The 13248-nt window shown below is 53.7% G+C and overlaps 4 protein-coding genes across 4 annotated transcripts; 2 read left to right on the top strand and 2 right to left on the bottom strand.

The window, feature by feature from the left end:
• Nucleotides 1–2726: 2726 nt before the first annotated feature.
• HER10_EVM0008926 (replication factor C subunit 5) lies at nt 2727–4057 on the bottom strand. The gene is made up of 3 exons (XM_035478431.1): nt 3898–4057; nt 3222–3844; nt 2727–3169 (listed from the first exon to the last, which is right to left on the bottom strand). The coding sequence occupies exons 1-3, from the start codon at nt 3982–3984 to the stop codon at nt 2821–2823; spliced, it is 1059 nt and encodes a 352-aa protein (XP_035329786.1). The 5' UTR covers nt 3985–4057; the 3' UTR covers nt 2727–2820.
• A 208-nt stretch (nt 4058–4265) lies between these two features.
• HER10_EVM0011643 (ribosomal protein L16p/L10e) lies at nt 4266–5349 on the bottom strand. The gene is made up of 3 exons (XM_035481069.1): nt 4876–5349; nt 4678–4819; nt 4266–4625 (listed from the first exon to the last, which is right to left on the bottom strand). Exons 1-3 carry the CDS (start codon nt 5308–5310, stop codon nt 4441–4443), a joined length of 762 nt encoding a protein of 253 aa, XP_035330119.1. The 5' UTR covers nt 5311–5349; the 3' UTR covers nt 4266–4440.
• Nucleotides 5350–5522: 173 nt separating this feature from the next.
• On the top strand, nt 5523–9134 carry HER10_EVM0011394 (replication factor RFC1 C terminal domain-containing protein). The gene is made up of 4 exons (XM_035480827.1): nt 5523–5836; nt 5888–5926; nt 5975–8578; nt 8630–9134. Exons 1-4 carry the CDS (start codon nt 5691–5693, stop codon nt 8961–8963), a joined length of 3123 nt encoding a protein of 1040 aa, XP_035330089.1. The 5' UTR covers nt 5523–5690; the 3' UTR covers nt 8964–9134.
• Nucleotides 9135–9603: 469 nt separating this feature from the next.
• On the top strand, nt 9604–13135 carry HER10_EVM0010221 (uncharacterized protein; the record flags this gene model as incomplete). The annotated part of the gene is made up of 9 exons (XM_035479688.1): nt 9604–9778; nt 10051–10167; nt 10254–10553; nt 10608–10712; nt 10886–11348; nt 11556–11776; nt 11825–11955; nt 12009–12177; nt 12234–13135. The coding sequence occupies 9 exons, from the start codon at nt 9604–9606 to the stop codon at nt 13133–13135; spliced, it is 2583 nt and encodes an 860-aa protein (XP_035329954.1).
• Nucleotides 13136–13248: the final 113 nt, after the last annotated feature.

Raw genomic sequence — 13248 nt, 5'->3', positions numbered from 1 at the left:
GGTATAAGTGGCGCCCATCACCCGACTTCTTCGTCCATCATCACCTTGGTTGCTTGGGTGGCCGAACCAGACCGAGGACAACCGGAAGCTCCAAGAATTTGTCAATGCGGCAGACTGGTCTCCCGACGCTTTGCTGTCAAATCATTTTGGCGTCAAGCGAACGAGGCACCAAAGCTTGCCCCTCACCTGCCCAGCGTTCCCCGCACTCTTCTTCCCCAGCGGCGTCGAGTTTGCGCCTCATAGGTCTCCTACCTACTCCTAGGCTGACCGCATTGCGCCGCTATTCAGGAAGCCATGCGGCTGTCGCCCAGCCAAGTGTGCGCCAGCCGAGGACGATGGATGCTGATCACGGCGCGCGACCCTTGAGTGCCGTGGTGTTCCGGCCTCCGTGATTGGCCATGACCCCAACGATGACATATTGATGATTGTGACCTTTGGCTTGGCTCCCGCGACTTCTTGACGACCTTTGCAACGACCATATCAACACAGGTGCTCTCAAAGGCAATGATGTTGTGCTTCAAACAAACGCATGCCCGGTTGTATCGTATCGGAGCATCCAACGGGAGGTAACTTCAGTAAAGTCGATAATTGAGCGGTCCCAGGGCTCCGCAGGCCCCGCTGTTCCTCGTAGGCAATTCGGGGTCTGGCATTGGGTCGGGATTCAACAAAGTCTCGCAGATTCCGGGGTCGTAATCCACCACACCTGCAGTCGCAATTTGCAACTGTCTTCTTTCTCCTTGCAGATTGTGGGTAATCTTTCAGGCTGCGCAGTGCGCACTCGCGCTTGTTGCCGATTGTCCTTCGGAAGAGAAAAGATGCCCCCGAACCCACTGTGATGACTGTCGATGACTGCAGTCCTATCATGCGGCATCTCCGACGTCGGCTGCGGTCCACAGAATAACCTATGAAGGCTGCCAAAGTACTCCGTACGTAGTACATTGGTACGACGAATAGCAGCATCCACTTGGGCGATCTGTTCTCCATGATACTAGAATTGTATCGGAGCTATCATGGCCGCCGTCGAGGCCGCCGCCAGTTGGGGTACCAAGTAACCTCCATCTGAAGTTGCAGGCAGCATGAAGAGGTTGGTTGTCGTATTGCTGCAGCATGGCATAGGCCCGTAGGCAAATGGAGGGGCACATCTGTACTAGCACCCTGCAGGCAGAAGAAAACCATTGATAGAAATTGCTGGTGTAGCGAGTGGTGGTGTGCGTGTGTGGTTGGAGGGGTCAAACGGAAGTCCCGCTCGTCCTTGCGCAGGTTAAAGAGAGGAAAAGAGAAGCCCATGGATTGCTTGTAAGTGGATGCCATCCTCTGATGTAACACACAACAGGCAGGTGCTGTGTGCTGCCTGTCTTACCTAAGGCACCTGCCTCATATTTTTGTGTTTGTACCTGGCGCCTGGCGTTGTCTTCTGGAAAGTGGCTTGCCTCATAACAAGAGCCCTTTCCTCCAAAGAGGTTACCAAAGGGTTGGTTCCTGTCGAATCTGTGAGAATGATCGAATTGAAGAGATTCACGTTCCAGCTAGCAAAGTTTCTCCAGCACCAAACGTGGCATGATGGTCTCCTGCAGTTAAACACCTCGCCTCCGCGTTTTCCCCTCAGAACCCTTTCACCCAACCCTGGACTCCCCAGACAGCTCACAGACTTCCCGCATTTTACCCCGTGGGCACCCGGATATCCCATGCCCACCAGTCGAAGTACCTCAGTGAAGTATCGATACACAGGGGCAAGCGCGCACCCGTGCTTGTGATGCGCTGTTTTAGTCGTGCTGCGTGCTGCCATTCCAGAAGGCCGGGTCCCTTGCCCTTCCTCACATTAGGTACCCCCCCCCCCCCCCTGCTCCGTTGTTCTTACGTTGCAGCATGTGTGAGACTGGTCCCAACCTAACCTTTCCCTGCTCATCCGGGTCAGCCCACCTCCCGCCGTCTCATAGGATGGACGAATGGAAGTCGTCTTGGCATACCCGACACCCGCGGGGGAAGGCTTGGGCAAAACGCCATCCCGCCGTCGATGCCGCCGCATCTGTACATAAATTGTGGCCCGGCAAGGAGGGCTGGAGGGGTCGTCCTTCTTTACGGGAAACCCGGGCGAAGGATCCTCTCACATCTACGCAGTAAGCGATTTGTGTGGAGAAACACAGGGTACGGATTACCTGTCCGTATCAATGAGCCGAAAAAGTGTTGTTGCTTCAACCTTTGGTCGGGGTCTATTCTGGAAATCGGAGATACTCTCAAACGGGCCATTTGGGATAAATCACCGCGAGTCCTCCGAGCCTCGTGCGGCAGAATATGGATCTCTGGCATCCCCATATAAGCATGTGGGAATTTCGTCCTTTCTGTTGGGAAACTCCTGATGACAGATTGTTGAGTGCAAGGGAAAAAAAAAATAAGAGGAGCCGTCCTAGCCGCTTGCGCGGTGACCTATCAGACTTACGCAATAGGTTCCGTGAGGCAGCATCGTCGCCCAAGCACCCAAGATACAGGAACTGACATTCTATCCTCGGTACCCTGGTCGGTCATCCTGACCCGAAGTATGGGCCCTGCCGTGAGGCTTTGCCGATCGATCATAAGTTACCACCTGCGTGCACTGCGGCTCCGAAAGCTCTTCGAGACATTGGACGCTCGACTACAATCATAAATATCCAATCGGACTGACGGCGAAACATATGAGAGACCCAGCTGGTTGGGAACCGCTAGGTGGACTTGTTTGCATTTTGGCACTGGCCTGGCGTGCCCGGTAGTAGTAGAAGAAGTATGTGCCCCCGACATGTACCGCCTTGAACCCCTAAACGCCTCCTTTTGTATTATCCATTTTGCTCACAACTCCATGCTCATCAAGTACATCTCCATGATCCTCATGAACTTGGCCACAAACGCTTCCAGGTGGAAGATGACCTTCGTGCCCATTCTGATCCGGTGCTCGTAGAATGCCGACCACTTGATCACCTCCGCCTTCAGGGCGTCGTCGATCAACGCAATGAGCTTGAAGGTGAGCGTCTTGAGAATCGTGGTTGGCGGAATGCAGTGCGTGAGAAGGTCGTATAGCTTTGCTCGCACTTGGAGAATCCGTGCCGGCGTGTGCTCATCGACAATCTCCCTCGCTATCTGGCTAATGAGTGCCTCCCAATCTGGCGGCGGGATTGGTGTGCTATCCGTGACTTTCTCACTGTTGGCTTGTTAGTTTCTGATTCTGCAAATGCCGTGCAAAAGTGTCCTACTTTTGTGCGTGGACAGCCTCGTACATGAGCAGAGCTCGTCGCAGATTCCTGCCACTCTCCTGCGCTATCCTCATATGCAAGCCCTTCACCATGGGCCAGTTCTCCTTCTTCGCTGACACTGCCAGGACCTCACAAATTTGCTCGTGGGTTGGTGCAGCTACTCGGACCAGCAGTGTTCTCGATCGGATAGGGGCGATGATGTTTGCCGTCGAATTGGCTAGGAGGATCAATCGTAGGTTAGGAGAGTATTTCTCCATCGTGCGACGCAGCGCAGCCTGCGCATCTCTGGTAAGGTGGTCTGCCTCATTGATGACCACAACCTTGAATCTTTGCTTTGCCGACTGGTCGACCTGTTGTGTCTGTGCCACCTCCTTCAGCAGGTCCTGAACGACAACTCTGTCGTAGTTTCCGACGTCTGACGGGGTGATCTCGAGGTGGTAGTTTGACGCGACAATGTTGAATTCGAGCTTGCGGTTACTCGACGTCTGGAAAACACGCGCATCGATCTTGATCTTCTCTACACCGGGACCGTACAGCTCCTTCAGTGTGGCGACGATGCGTGTCTTCTTTCCAGCGCCGGACGGACCGTATACCAACAAATGGGGGAAATCTCCGCTCTGAGCCTGCGTAATGTGTGAGCAGCTGCCTGGGAGAGAGCAGATTTGGAGCTTCCTACCAGGGAGCCGAGACGGTCTGAAAGCTCCTGATGGTATGTCAGAGCATCCAGTGACCTTGGTCTATGTTTATCGACAATGAGCGCCATTTTGATTGCTGTGATGTGGAAAACGCCGTGTTGAAGACCTGAAGTTGGCTGGCGGAGCGGGCTGCAGAGCGTGGGACTTTCTGGTGATGCGCTCTGAAAGAAGACGCGTTCGCGTTAAGTGGGAAATATCGAGGCGTGGCTGGTGGTCTAGGCCCGTGCCCTCAAGCCACAACATGGCAGCTTTGAGGCATACACCACTACTTGGCGCATAGTAACGACCCTCGAATTCACTCGACTTAATCAAAACTAATGCGTGCAAAAAACATTTTTCAATGATCATTCCACGGTAGACTAATGATGAGTGTGAAAGGTATTTCCTTTATTTGTACAGCCGCAATGACACCTCCCCATCTGGTAAGGTCATCTATAGTACAGCCACTCCATGAACTTGAGATTGCGCTTAGCCTATCTCAAAGTTAAGAGTGGTAAATGTTACAATCATTTTCATCCAAAACTCTAGGGCGCTGCAGACGGCGTAGTGGTAGACGCCGCGCTGGTGGGCTTGCTCGTTGCCTCAGCCAGCAAGTCTTCAGGCGCAATCGCCTTTCTTGGTCTCTTCAGATCCTCCAACGTAACACCGTTCTCAAGCTTCGTAATACCAACAACAGGAGCCGCTCCCTTGTGTACAAACTCCCATTGACCTAGCATTAAGTCAGTCTTGGCTGTGCTTCACGCAATTGGGAATGTACTCACCGGGCAACTTGTTACCCGCCAGACGGAAGGCATCCTTCGCAACAGCCTCGTGAAGCATTCCTCTGATCTCGAAAACGATCTGGTTGACAGCAACACGCGCCGCCCAATGATCGAAAGAACCCTTTCCCTTACCCATACGCATCTAGTCCGGGAATCAGCACTTGACTATCACCCATGATTCCTCAACGTCCGCATTACCTCGTTACCAGACACATAGACACCAACGTTGCAGCACACTCTCTTGTACAGCCGGTACTTTTGACCACGTAATCTCATCTTAATCGTATCTTCAGCGTTCTTGAGTTGCTTGGCGCTGATTCTTCGGTGGTGATCCTTCATTCGGAGACCGTAGTCGCCCCAGATGACAGTCGTGCCCTTGGTCGATCCTCCCGTAGCCACGCGAGGACGTCCTTTCATCATCTTCTTCGTTCGGTCGATCGAGGGTTCGAGCCATGTGCCCTGCGCTGCAGGTGTCGTGGAAAACGGGCGAGCATCGCGGAGGATCTGGGATGCGACCAGCGGCTTCGTCAATTGAGGTCGGATCGCGGCCCTAAGAGGGCTGACTGTCGGCGTCGTAGATATTCTGAGGCCTTGGAAGGCGCTGAGCAGCGCCGTAGGAGCGGTGGGCCTCATGTTTGCGACTTGCCGATGAACGTCGTTGATGATGCGATCTCCAAAAAAATGTCCCTAGCTTCACGAGAGCTTAGGTGTGGCTTGGGTGGCCTGAGATGTTGGGCGATAATTTTGCTGAGGCTTTGCCTGGAGCTGCTGCGCCACATGCACTCTAAAGTGAACTGACCGGGGTCACGGACGTCGCGTCACTTTCGCGTAGCAACTGGAAATCCATTACGTGCACGCTTCTCGACTTGACGCCAGGCACGGCGACCTCGATTGGTCTTTTCGTCTGTCAACCTCCAACTTCCCTCCAGGCAACAGCAGCCCAACTTTCGATATAAAATTGTCGCTGCTTTCTACAATCATTCAACGAAAAACAGGTGACTGTACAAAACACAATGCCTGATATTAGGTCATTCTTTGGGCCGAAGGGAGGCGGGCCCCCGAAGCCACTGCCAAAAAAGGTCGAGGAGCCCCCAAAGGCCCGAAGGGGCAGGAAAGTCATCGAGGACAGCGACGATGATGCCGACCCTACTCCTGCGCCGTTAGTCGATTCCGAAACCCTGCAGTTGAAGACCAAGCTAACTCGTCCTAGAAAGCCGGCAGCGAAAGCTGCTGTGAAGAAGAAGGCTAAGTACGCGAACTATATTGCCCTCTTCGTCGATTGCTTCTAATTCTGTAGCAGAGACGAGGCTACTAAGGGAACCGAGACCACAGCCAGCGATTACTTTGCATCATCCAAATCTTCCAAGACAACTAAGCCTGCACCCGCCGCAAAGCCAGACCAAGCAACTAAAGTGAAGACCGAAGTCGAGATCAGGACCAGCCCACGCAACAAGAAGACTGCTGCGAAACCCGTAGAAGTAACGCCCAAGAAGCGCGCCGCCAGGACATACACCAAAATCGAGTCCGACGACGATGCCGATGCATACAAAGACGAAGACGACGAGGATGACGATGACATCTTTGCGGCTGATGTGAAGGGTCGCAACAAGCGAAAGACCGACGACTATGCGGAGGACGAGAGCGACGAGGATATTCAACCAAAACCGAAGCGTGTAGCCTCACGGAGTGCCGCCAATGGCACCCCAAGCAAGAGCACAAGGGCAGCAGCTGGCACAAAGAGGCGCAAGACTCCTGACGAGGACGAGGAGGAAGAGGAGGAAGAGCAGCCGCCAAAGAAGAAGGCCCCTGCTAAGCCACGCGCTCCCAGGGCTAAGAAGGCAGATGAACCTGAAGATTCGGCTTATCAGTCGATCCTCGACAACATCCCCACGGTCCGCCCTCCGACACCTCCACCCCAAGACCCAAATGCCCCCAAGTTTGACTGGAGGAAGAATGCCGGCGGTGGCGGAAACAGCGCGGCTGTGCCTGCTAATGCAGGTGCCGCGGAACTGCCCGAAGGCGAGGATGAATGTCTCTCTGGATTGACATTTGTCTTCACCGGTGTCCTTCAAACCATCGGCCGTGAGGAAGGTCAGGCGTTGGTCAAGAAGTACGGTGGCAAAATCACTGGAGCACCAAGTAGCAAGACCAGCTATGTCGTCCTGGGAGACGATGCAGGACCCAGTAAGCTGAAGAAGATCAGGGACATGAACATCAAAACCATCAACGAGGAGGGCCTGTTCGAACTCATCAGGAAATTGCCTGCCTATGGCGGCTCCGGCAAGGGTGCGGAGAAGGCGCGCGAGAAGAAGAAGAAGGACGAGGAGGCTATCAAAATCCAGGCAATGGAGATGGAGCGAGAAGAGAAGGCCCGGAAGGCTGCAGCAGAGAAGGCAGCCAAGCAAGCAGCCGCCGCTCGGGGGACTACAGTTGCCCCTGTCCCTACAGCAGCTCCAGTGCAGCTGTGGACATCAAAGTATGCGCCGACGGCACTCAATCATATCTGCGGCAACAAGGCGCAGGTCGAGAAGATCCAGGCTTGGTTGAGGAACTGGCAAAAGGCACGCAAGTACGACTTTCAACGGCGCGGTGCAGACGGTATGGGTGGCACACGAGCTATCATCATCTCTGGTCCGCCCGGCATCGGCAAGACGACTGCAGCACACTTGGCTGCCAAACTCGAGGGCTTCGATGTCATTGAGAGCAACGCCAGTGACACTCGCAGCAAGAAATTAGTCGAAAACGGTGTCGCTGATATCATGAACAACACATCACTTCTCGGCTTCTTTGCTGGAGACGGCAAGAAGGTTGACGGAGAAAAGAAGAACATCGTGTTGATTATGGACGAGGTCGACGGAATGTCCGCAGGAGATCGCGGTGGTGTTGGAGCCCTGGCTAAGTTCTGCAAAAAGACTGAGATTCCCCTCATTCTCATTTGCAATGAGCGGAAATTGCCAAAGATGAAGCCGTTCGACTTCGTCGCCATGGATGTTCCTTTCAGGCGCCCGACGGTAGAACAGGTCCGGTCCCGTATCATGACAATATGTCATCGCGAAGGCCTCAAGCTACCTGTGCCCGTTGTCGACGCCCTCATCGAAGGCAGCAACAAGGATATTCGGCAAATCATCAACATGATCTCCACCGCCAAGCTCGACCAAGCATCGATGAGCTACGACAAAGGCAAGGCAATGACCAAGGCATGGGAGAAACACGTCGTTCTCAAGCCTTGGGATATTTGTCAGAAGATGCTCGCTGGTGGGCTGTTCGCTCCCGCCAGCAAAACTACTTTGAATGAAAAGATCGAGCTATACTTCAATGACCACGAGTTCAGTTACCTGATGATCCAGGAAAACTACCTGCGCTCAAAGCCAATGGCACTGAACAACAGAGGCTACAACAAGAGGGAAGAGAATCTGAAGTACCTCGAATTGATAGACCAGGCGGCGGAGAGCATCAGTGATGGTGATCTGGTTGATCGAATGATTCACGGGCCTCAACAGCAATGGAGTCTCATGCCTACTCACGCCGTTTTCAGCACGGTTCGACCATCGAGCTTCGTTGCTGGCCAGCTCATGGGCTCCAACTTCACCTCCTGGCTCGGCAACAACAGCAAGACTGGCAAACTCGGTCGATTTGTCCGTGAGCTACACTCACACATGCGGTTGAGGTCATCTGGAGACGCCAATGAGATTCGCCAGCAATATCTGCCTGTCTTGTGGGATCAGATGATACGCCGGTTGTCCGTCGAAGGCAAGGAATCTGTCGACGAGATTATCGAGCTGATGGACAGCTACTACTTGACACGAGACGACTTCGATGCGATTCAGGAGCTCGGCGTTGGTCCGCAAGCTGAGGGCCGGGCTGATATCGAATCCAAGACAAAAGCGGCATTCACGCGAACGTAAGTACTCATGCTTCTTGCTATTCAGTATCAGTGCTAACAAGTCTCCAGCTACAACGCAATGTCTCATCCTATCCCTTTCTTGAAGGCCAGCAATATCATGGAGCCGAAGAAGGTGGCGAAGGAGGCTCCGGATCTCGAAGAAGCTATCGAGGAGGACGATGATGCCGATGTTGCAGAACCTGCCGATGCGGGCGAGGAGGACGAGGACAAGATTGACTTGAAGAAGGACAAGCTAATCAAGGCGCCCAAACCGAAGGCTAAGAGAGCAACGAAGAAGGCCAAAGCAGGTGATGACGATGACGACGAAGATGCAGATGCCAAGCCTAAGAAGGGTAGGCCCAAGGCCAAGGCAACGACTGCCAAGGGAAAGAGCAAGAAGTAATGGCATAATGGTTGACAAATATCGATGTAGGGGCATCTTTCTTCCATGGGAGGAGCACGTCAGTGTTCACTGGGTTTGAATGAGGCAATCATGCACCTGTAGAATTATGAGGTTGTAAACAGGAATACCTGCTGTTCTTTAAACACCTATCATCAACGGCTAGATGTTGTATGAAGGCGTAAATCAATCACCAAATGATTTGAGAGATGTACATTCTGAAAGGTAAATAGTGTAGTTTGTTGTGAGCGACAACGACTGTGTAAGTTAATATGTGAGGAACCAGACTTGAGAATGACAGCTGCGGTTTGACAGCTTCATGAAAGGCAACTGCGAGTATTTGGTAGACAACGTTTTTGTGCAGCCCATCTATGGCCAGTGAATCCTTGAGGAGAGCTTCCTGCCAAAATAGGTTGTTCTCGAACCTTTGCTAGAATCCCCCGAACACACGCATCACCATCAGTACAAGGGATCATGTCAACCATACACAAAACTTGAAAGGCACCCAACCAAGCTCCGAGTCCTTCATTTTTCAGCATTCCAAATTCGAAGTGAGTACCTCTTGATGGCTTCGGTTTTTTACCTCGCCTTCCAAAAGCACGAAGCTAATCCGAACCGTTCGTTGCGCAGTCCGCCATATCAAATGATTCCTATCAGTTACAACGCTTACGTCCAACCGGCCGTCCATGATGTCGAGCGCTTTGGATCATCCCGCTTAGCTGTCGACACGGCTTCAAGCTCCAAGATGATGAATGAGAAGGATCAAAAGATACCCGGGTCCAAGAAGACGTTCCGGACTGCCGCAAAGGCCTTGAAGGGTGAATATCTCCTCCAACCCTAGACGCTTTGCCTTCCTGATCTCACGATCTCTCGCCTCAACCACCCTCTGTTCATCAATTTTCCGATCCTTCCTCTTTTTTCTTCCCATCGAGTCCTGCTGAGCTTCATCCATCTTTCAATCTCGAGTGTTTGAGGCATTCGTTTCTTCGGACATACTCGAAGACACCCGATTGCCCTTCCTTCCCATACTCGGATCCTCGTTACCAGCATTTTTTCATCGCTTCACAGTTGCTCATTATCTTCACCGCAGGTCTGGTATCGAAGGCAGCCTTCTCTCTGAAGAAGTCAAAGAGCTTCACTACTCTTAAGCGCCTGTCGAGAATGTCTTCTCGACGTGACCGCGGCCAGCACTCGCGCTCCAAGTCTGGTAAGTCATCCGACCTGCTCATCGATCTTTGGGCTGCTTTCGTCGCAAGTACGAACCGTTTCCTGACGAAAAATAATAATAAATAGCAAACAATATCGACACCGCGGGTACCCTCGAAGATCACAATCCCCATCGCCTTTCCATCATCGAAGAGGCGTCTCGCGAGTCGCGTGAGTCGTTCGACGACATCTACGCTGCCAACATGTACGATGAACAGGGCTTCCTCAGTGAAGATCACGAGGACATCTACGATCTCGACGAGTTCGAGATGATGAACTCCAATGTCGGACCCCACGGTCAGGACAATGGAGCCCCCACCCACGACACGGTCTTGTACGGCAACTGGGAGCAAGACAACAACTTGCACGAGTTCAACCGTTCTTCGAGTGAGTCTTTGAATTGCCATCTTCTCAACTCTTTCTCTAACTTCTTGAACACAGGCCCGGAGACGGTCGTTTTTGACCATGCCCGCTATGCCGGTGTCAACCTCTGGGAAGTGAGCATCAGCACCGATTCGGAGTCGTACTCGCGTTCGGTTCATGAAGGTATCAAGTGCTCCGCGTTGTTCTGCTGCTTCCACTAGGTTCTTAGATAGCACATTCTGGTTTCAATGAGATACCTTTCTGCTCTTACTGACATCATCTACCTACTCCCTGCCTGGGCCTCGTAGAATTTCCTGTTAGCTCTTTCCCTTATATGGATGTCCTAACTAACCGAGTTATCCTAGTTCCTGATCCCAGCATCAAGATCGAAGGAATCCCCACGACCAAGGACTGGTCCATCTTCCAGAGCGAGCTGGTCGACTACGGTCCCGATGAGCCCAGCCCTCAGCTCCCCGGCTGCTCGGCCGGCCACCCTTTCGCCAAGGAGTGGTTCATGACAGACTCCATGATGAAGGCCTACGACGCTATCCGCGGCTCCATGAGGGATGCGAACGACCCGCTGCGATCGTGGATGGAGGTCAAGGCTTTTGAGTCTGCTCTAAGAGCGAAGAGAGATGCTGCCAAGGTTGCGGTTGACGGCCCTTCTTGCCAACATGACGAGAAGCTAGACGTCAAGGGAAAAGGAAGAGCTGCCGATGGCGGCGGCTTCGCTCGCAGTGAGCACGATGAGAAGCCCGAGGGCAAGGGAAAGGAGAGGGCTGTCGACGGTGGCGGCTTCGTACGCGGCGAACCCCAGAAGTGAGTCTCCGTCCGAGGATGTGCCCTCCTAATCGCCAGCCTCCTAACCACAGTTCTATCAGTCCTTCCAAGACGCGGCCGTCTCCTGTCAAGGGAACCGCGACCTCAGGCTTGAGAGCTGACGCGAAGCGAGAGAAGGATGACTACGTCAAGTGAGTTTTCGTGTGAGCAGTTGCTTCTTTCAGACTTATGACGGACTGTGTCTAGGATGCTCGATGACACCCATTTGTTGTCTGCCGAGTACGCTCCGGATACCGCGGACAGAAAGGGAGCCTACAATGTCCCTCGTCCCAAATATCTCCACATCGCGCCCGATTTCGAAGATTTCAGATTCGAGGATTACCTCCCTCCGGTCACCGAGGCCCCTGAGTCCTCTTTCAAGGGACTGCTCCCCTACAAGCTGCCTTACGATCCGGACCGCAACTTTGGTAAGTCTGGCTCAAGTCATAATTTGCGCCGACACTGACACATGTTAGTCGAGGACTACGAAATCTCGGACGACGAGGGTGATCCCGAGACTGGGAGAATCTCCCCTTGTACTTTCCGCCTTCTGGCCGAGGGATGTGCTGAGCAGAACACTGACGGAAAGGTCTTTATGGCTGAGGATGTGAGTTTTACTGCATCTCAGTTCTAAGCAACCCACGGCTGAATAGGTTTTAGGCCCAGCGTATGCGTCCCGAGACTTCCATGGACGATGACTCTCCTAGAGAGAAAGCCCCTGATCGTCTCCTCATGGAGTTCGAGACCCAGAGAGACATCAACGACAATGGCTATCTCACGCCCTGCTACTCTCTTGACTCCGAGCCTTCCATCATCTACCTGCCTGCTGGTAACTAGCACAACAACTTCCTTCAGAAAAGCATCAAACCACTGACTCTTGCACAGGCGTGACCTTCCAGCACAAGATGCGCAACTGGTGGTTCGGCCTCTTCGACCGCATGAACCCAGAAGTCGCACGTAACTTCCGCAAGATTGAGTATCACGAGCAAGGCGACCCCCCGATCGCGCCTCCCAAAGCTGCCACCGAGGATTCGACGACCACTGCCGAGCCCAGCGGCCCCTGGGCCCAGCACTACACCCACTCCGACATCGAGACGATCCTCAACACCCCCGGCGCCCGCAAGGTAGCCGGCGTCGAGGCGGCGAACGCGGCCGAACTCATCACGCAGCGCCAGAAGACCATCCTCCGCTGGAAAACCCGAGACGAGGAGGTCACCCGCGAGAACGCCTTCCTGCGCATCGACGTCGGTCAAGCCCAGAAGGAGCTTCGCGAGATGCGCCTGTCCGTCGACCACGTCCTGGCGCAGAGGGCCGCCCAAGAGCGCGCCGATCGCGAGCGTGCAGCGCGGGAGCTCAGAGAAGCTTGGGAGCGCAAGGCTGCGTGGGAGCGCGCTGAGAAGGAGAGAATCGCCGCAGAAGAGCTCGCCGAGAAGGAACGCAAGGCCGCCGAGGAGCTTGCTGAGCGAGAGCGCAAGGCTACCGAGGAACGCGCCGAGCAGGAGAGAAAGGCTGCCGAGGAGCTCGCCAAGCGCCAGAAGCACGAGAAGCGGGTGCTGCGCCGTGTGTCGGCGCACTTGCACGACTTGCGCTACGAGGTTCAGGCCAAGTTCCACTCCCTCAAGGATGCCGAGGATGAGAACGAGAAGATGAAGAAGGAGCTGGTTCGTTGCAAGACCCGGATCACGGAAGAGTGCTCGAGAGCCAACTTGTCGAGTCCCGATGAGGTTCGCCGGGCTGTCTCGCAGAACTTCCGGGACAAGATGGCGGCCTTGGACCTTTCTGGTTGAAATCTGGAATGAGCTTGCAGTGGGAACTGGTCTATGACACATTCGACTGTTCTTGCGATATTCTAGCTTCTATATTGCTATGTTCAGCATGGCTCTTTATTGCCTGTTGCTGA

Source organism: Colletotrichum scovillei (genome assembly GCF_011075155.1).
Source record: "Colletotrichum scovillei strain TJNH1 chromosome Unknown Contig00009, whole genome shotgun sequence".
Classification (NCBI taxonomy): Eukaryota; Fungi; Ascomycota; class Sordariomycetes; order Glomerellales; family Glomerellaceae; genus Colletotrichum; species Colletotrichum scovillei.
This window is presented reverse-complemented; position numbering and strand designations above follow the sequence as displayed.

Excerpts from the sequence above, each read along its gene's own strand:
- HER10_EVM0008926 (XM_035478431.1), bottom strand. The coding sequence starts at position 3,984 with ATGGCGCTCATTGTCGATAAACATAGACCAAGGTCACTGGATGCTCTG. Across the intron at positions 3,845-3,897 it reads CAGACCGTCTCGGCTCCCTG|GCTCAGAGCGGAGATTTCCC; the intron begins GTAGGAAGCTCC and ends CACATTACGCAG. Across the intron at positions 3,170-3,221 it reads GAGGCTGTCCACGCACAAAA|TGAGAAAGTCACGGATAGCA; the intron begins GTAGGACACTTT and ends ACAAGCCAACAG.
- HER10_EVM0011643 (XM_035481069.1), bottom strand. The coding sequence starts at position 5,310 with ATGAGGCCCACCGCTCCTACGGCGCTGCTCAGCGCCTTCCAAGGCCTC. Across the intron at positions 4,820-4,875 it reads TCTATGTGTCTGGTAACGAG|ATGCGTATGGGTAAGGGAAA; the intron begins GTAATGCGGACG and ends TTCCCGGACTAG. Across the intron at positions 4,626-4,677 it reads GGCGGGTAACAAGTTGCCCG|GTCAATGGGAGTTTGTACAC; the intron begins GTGAGTACATTC and ends ACTTAATGCTAG.
- HER10_EVM0011394 (XM_035480827.1), top strand. The coding sequence starts at position 5,691 with ATGCCTGATATTAGGTCATTCTTTGGGCCGAAGGGAGGCGGGCCCCCG. Across the intron at positions 5,927-5,974 it reads GCTGTGAAGAAGAAGGCTAA|CAGAGACGAGGCTACTAAGG; the intron begins GTACGCGAACTA and ends CTAATTCTGTAG. Across the intron at positions 8,579-8,629 it reads AAAGCGGCATTCACGCGAAC|CTACAACGCAATGTCTCATC; the intron begins GTAAGTACTCAT and ends ACAAGTCTCCAG.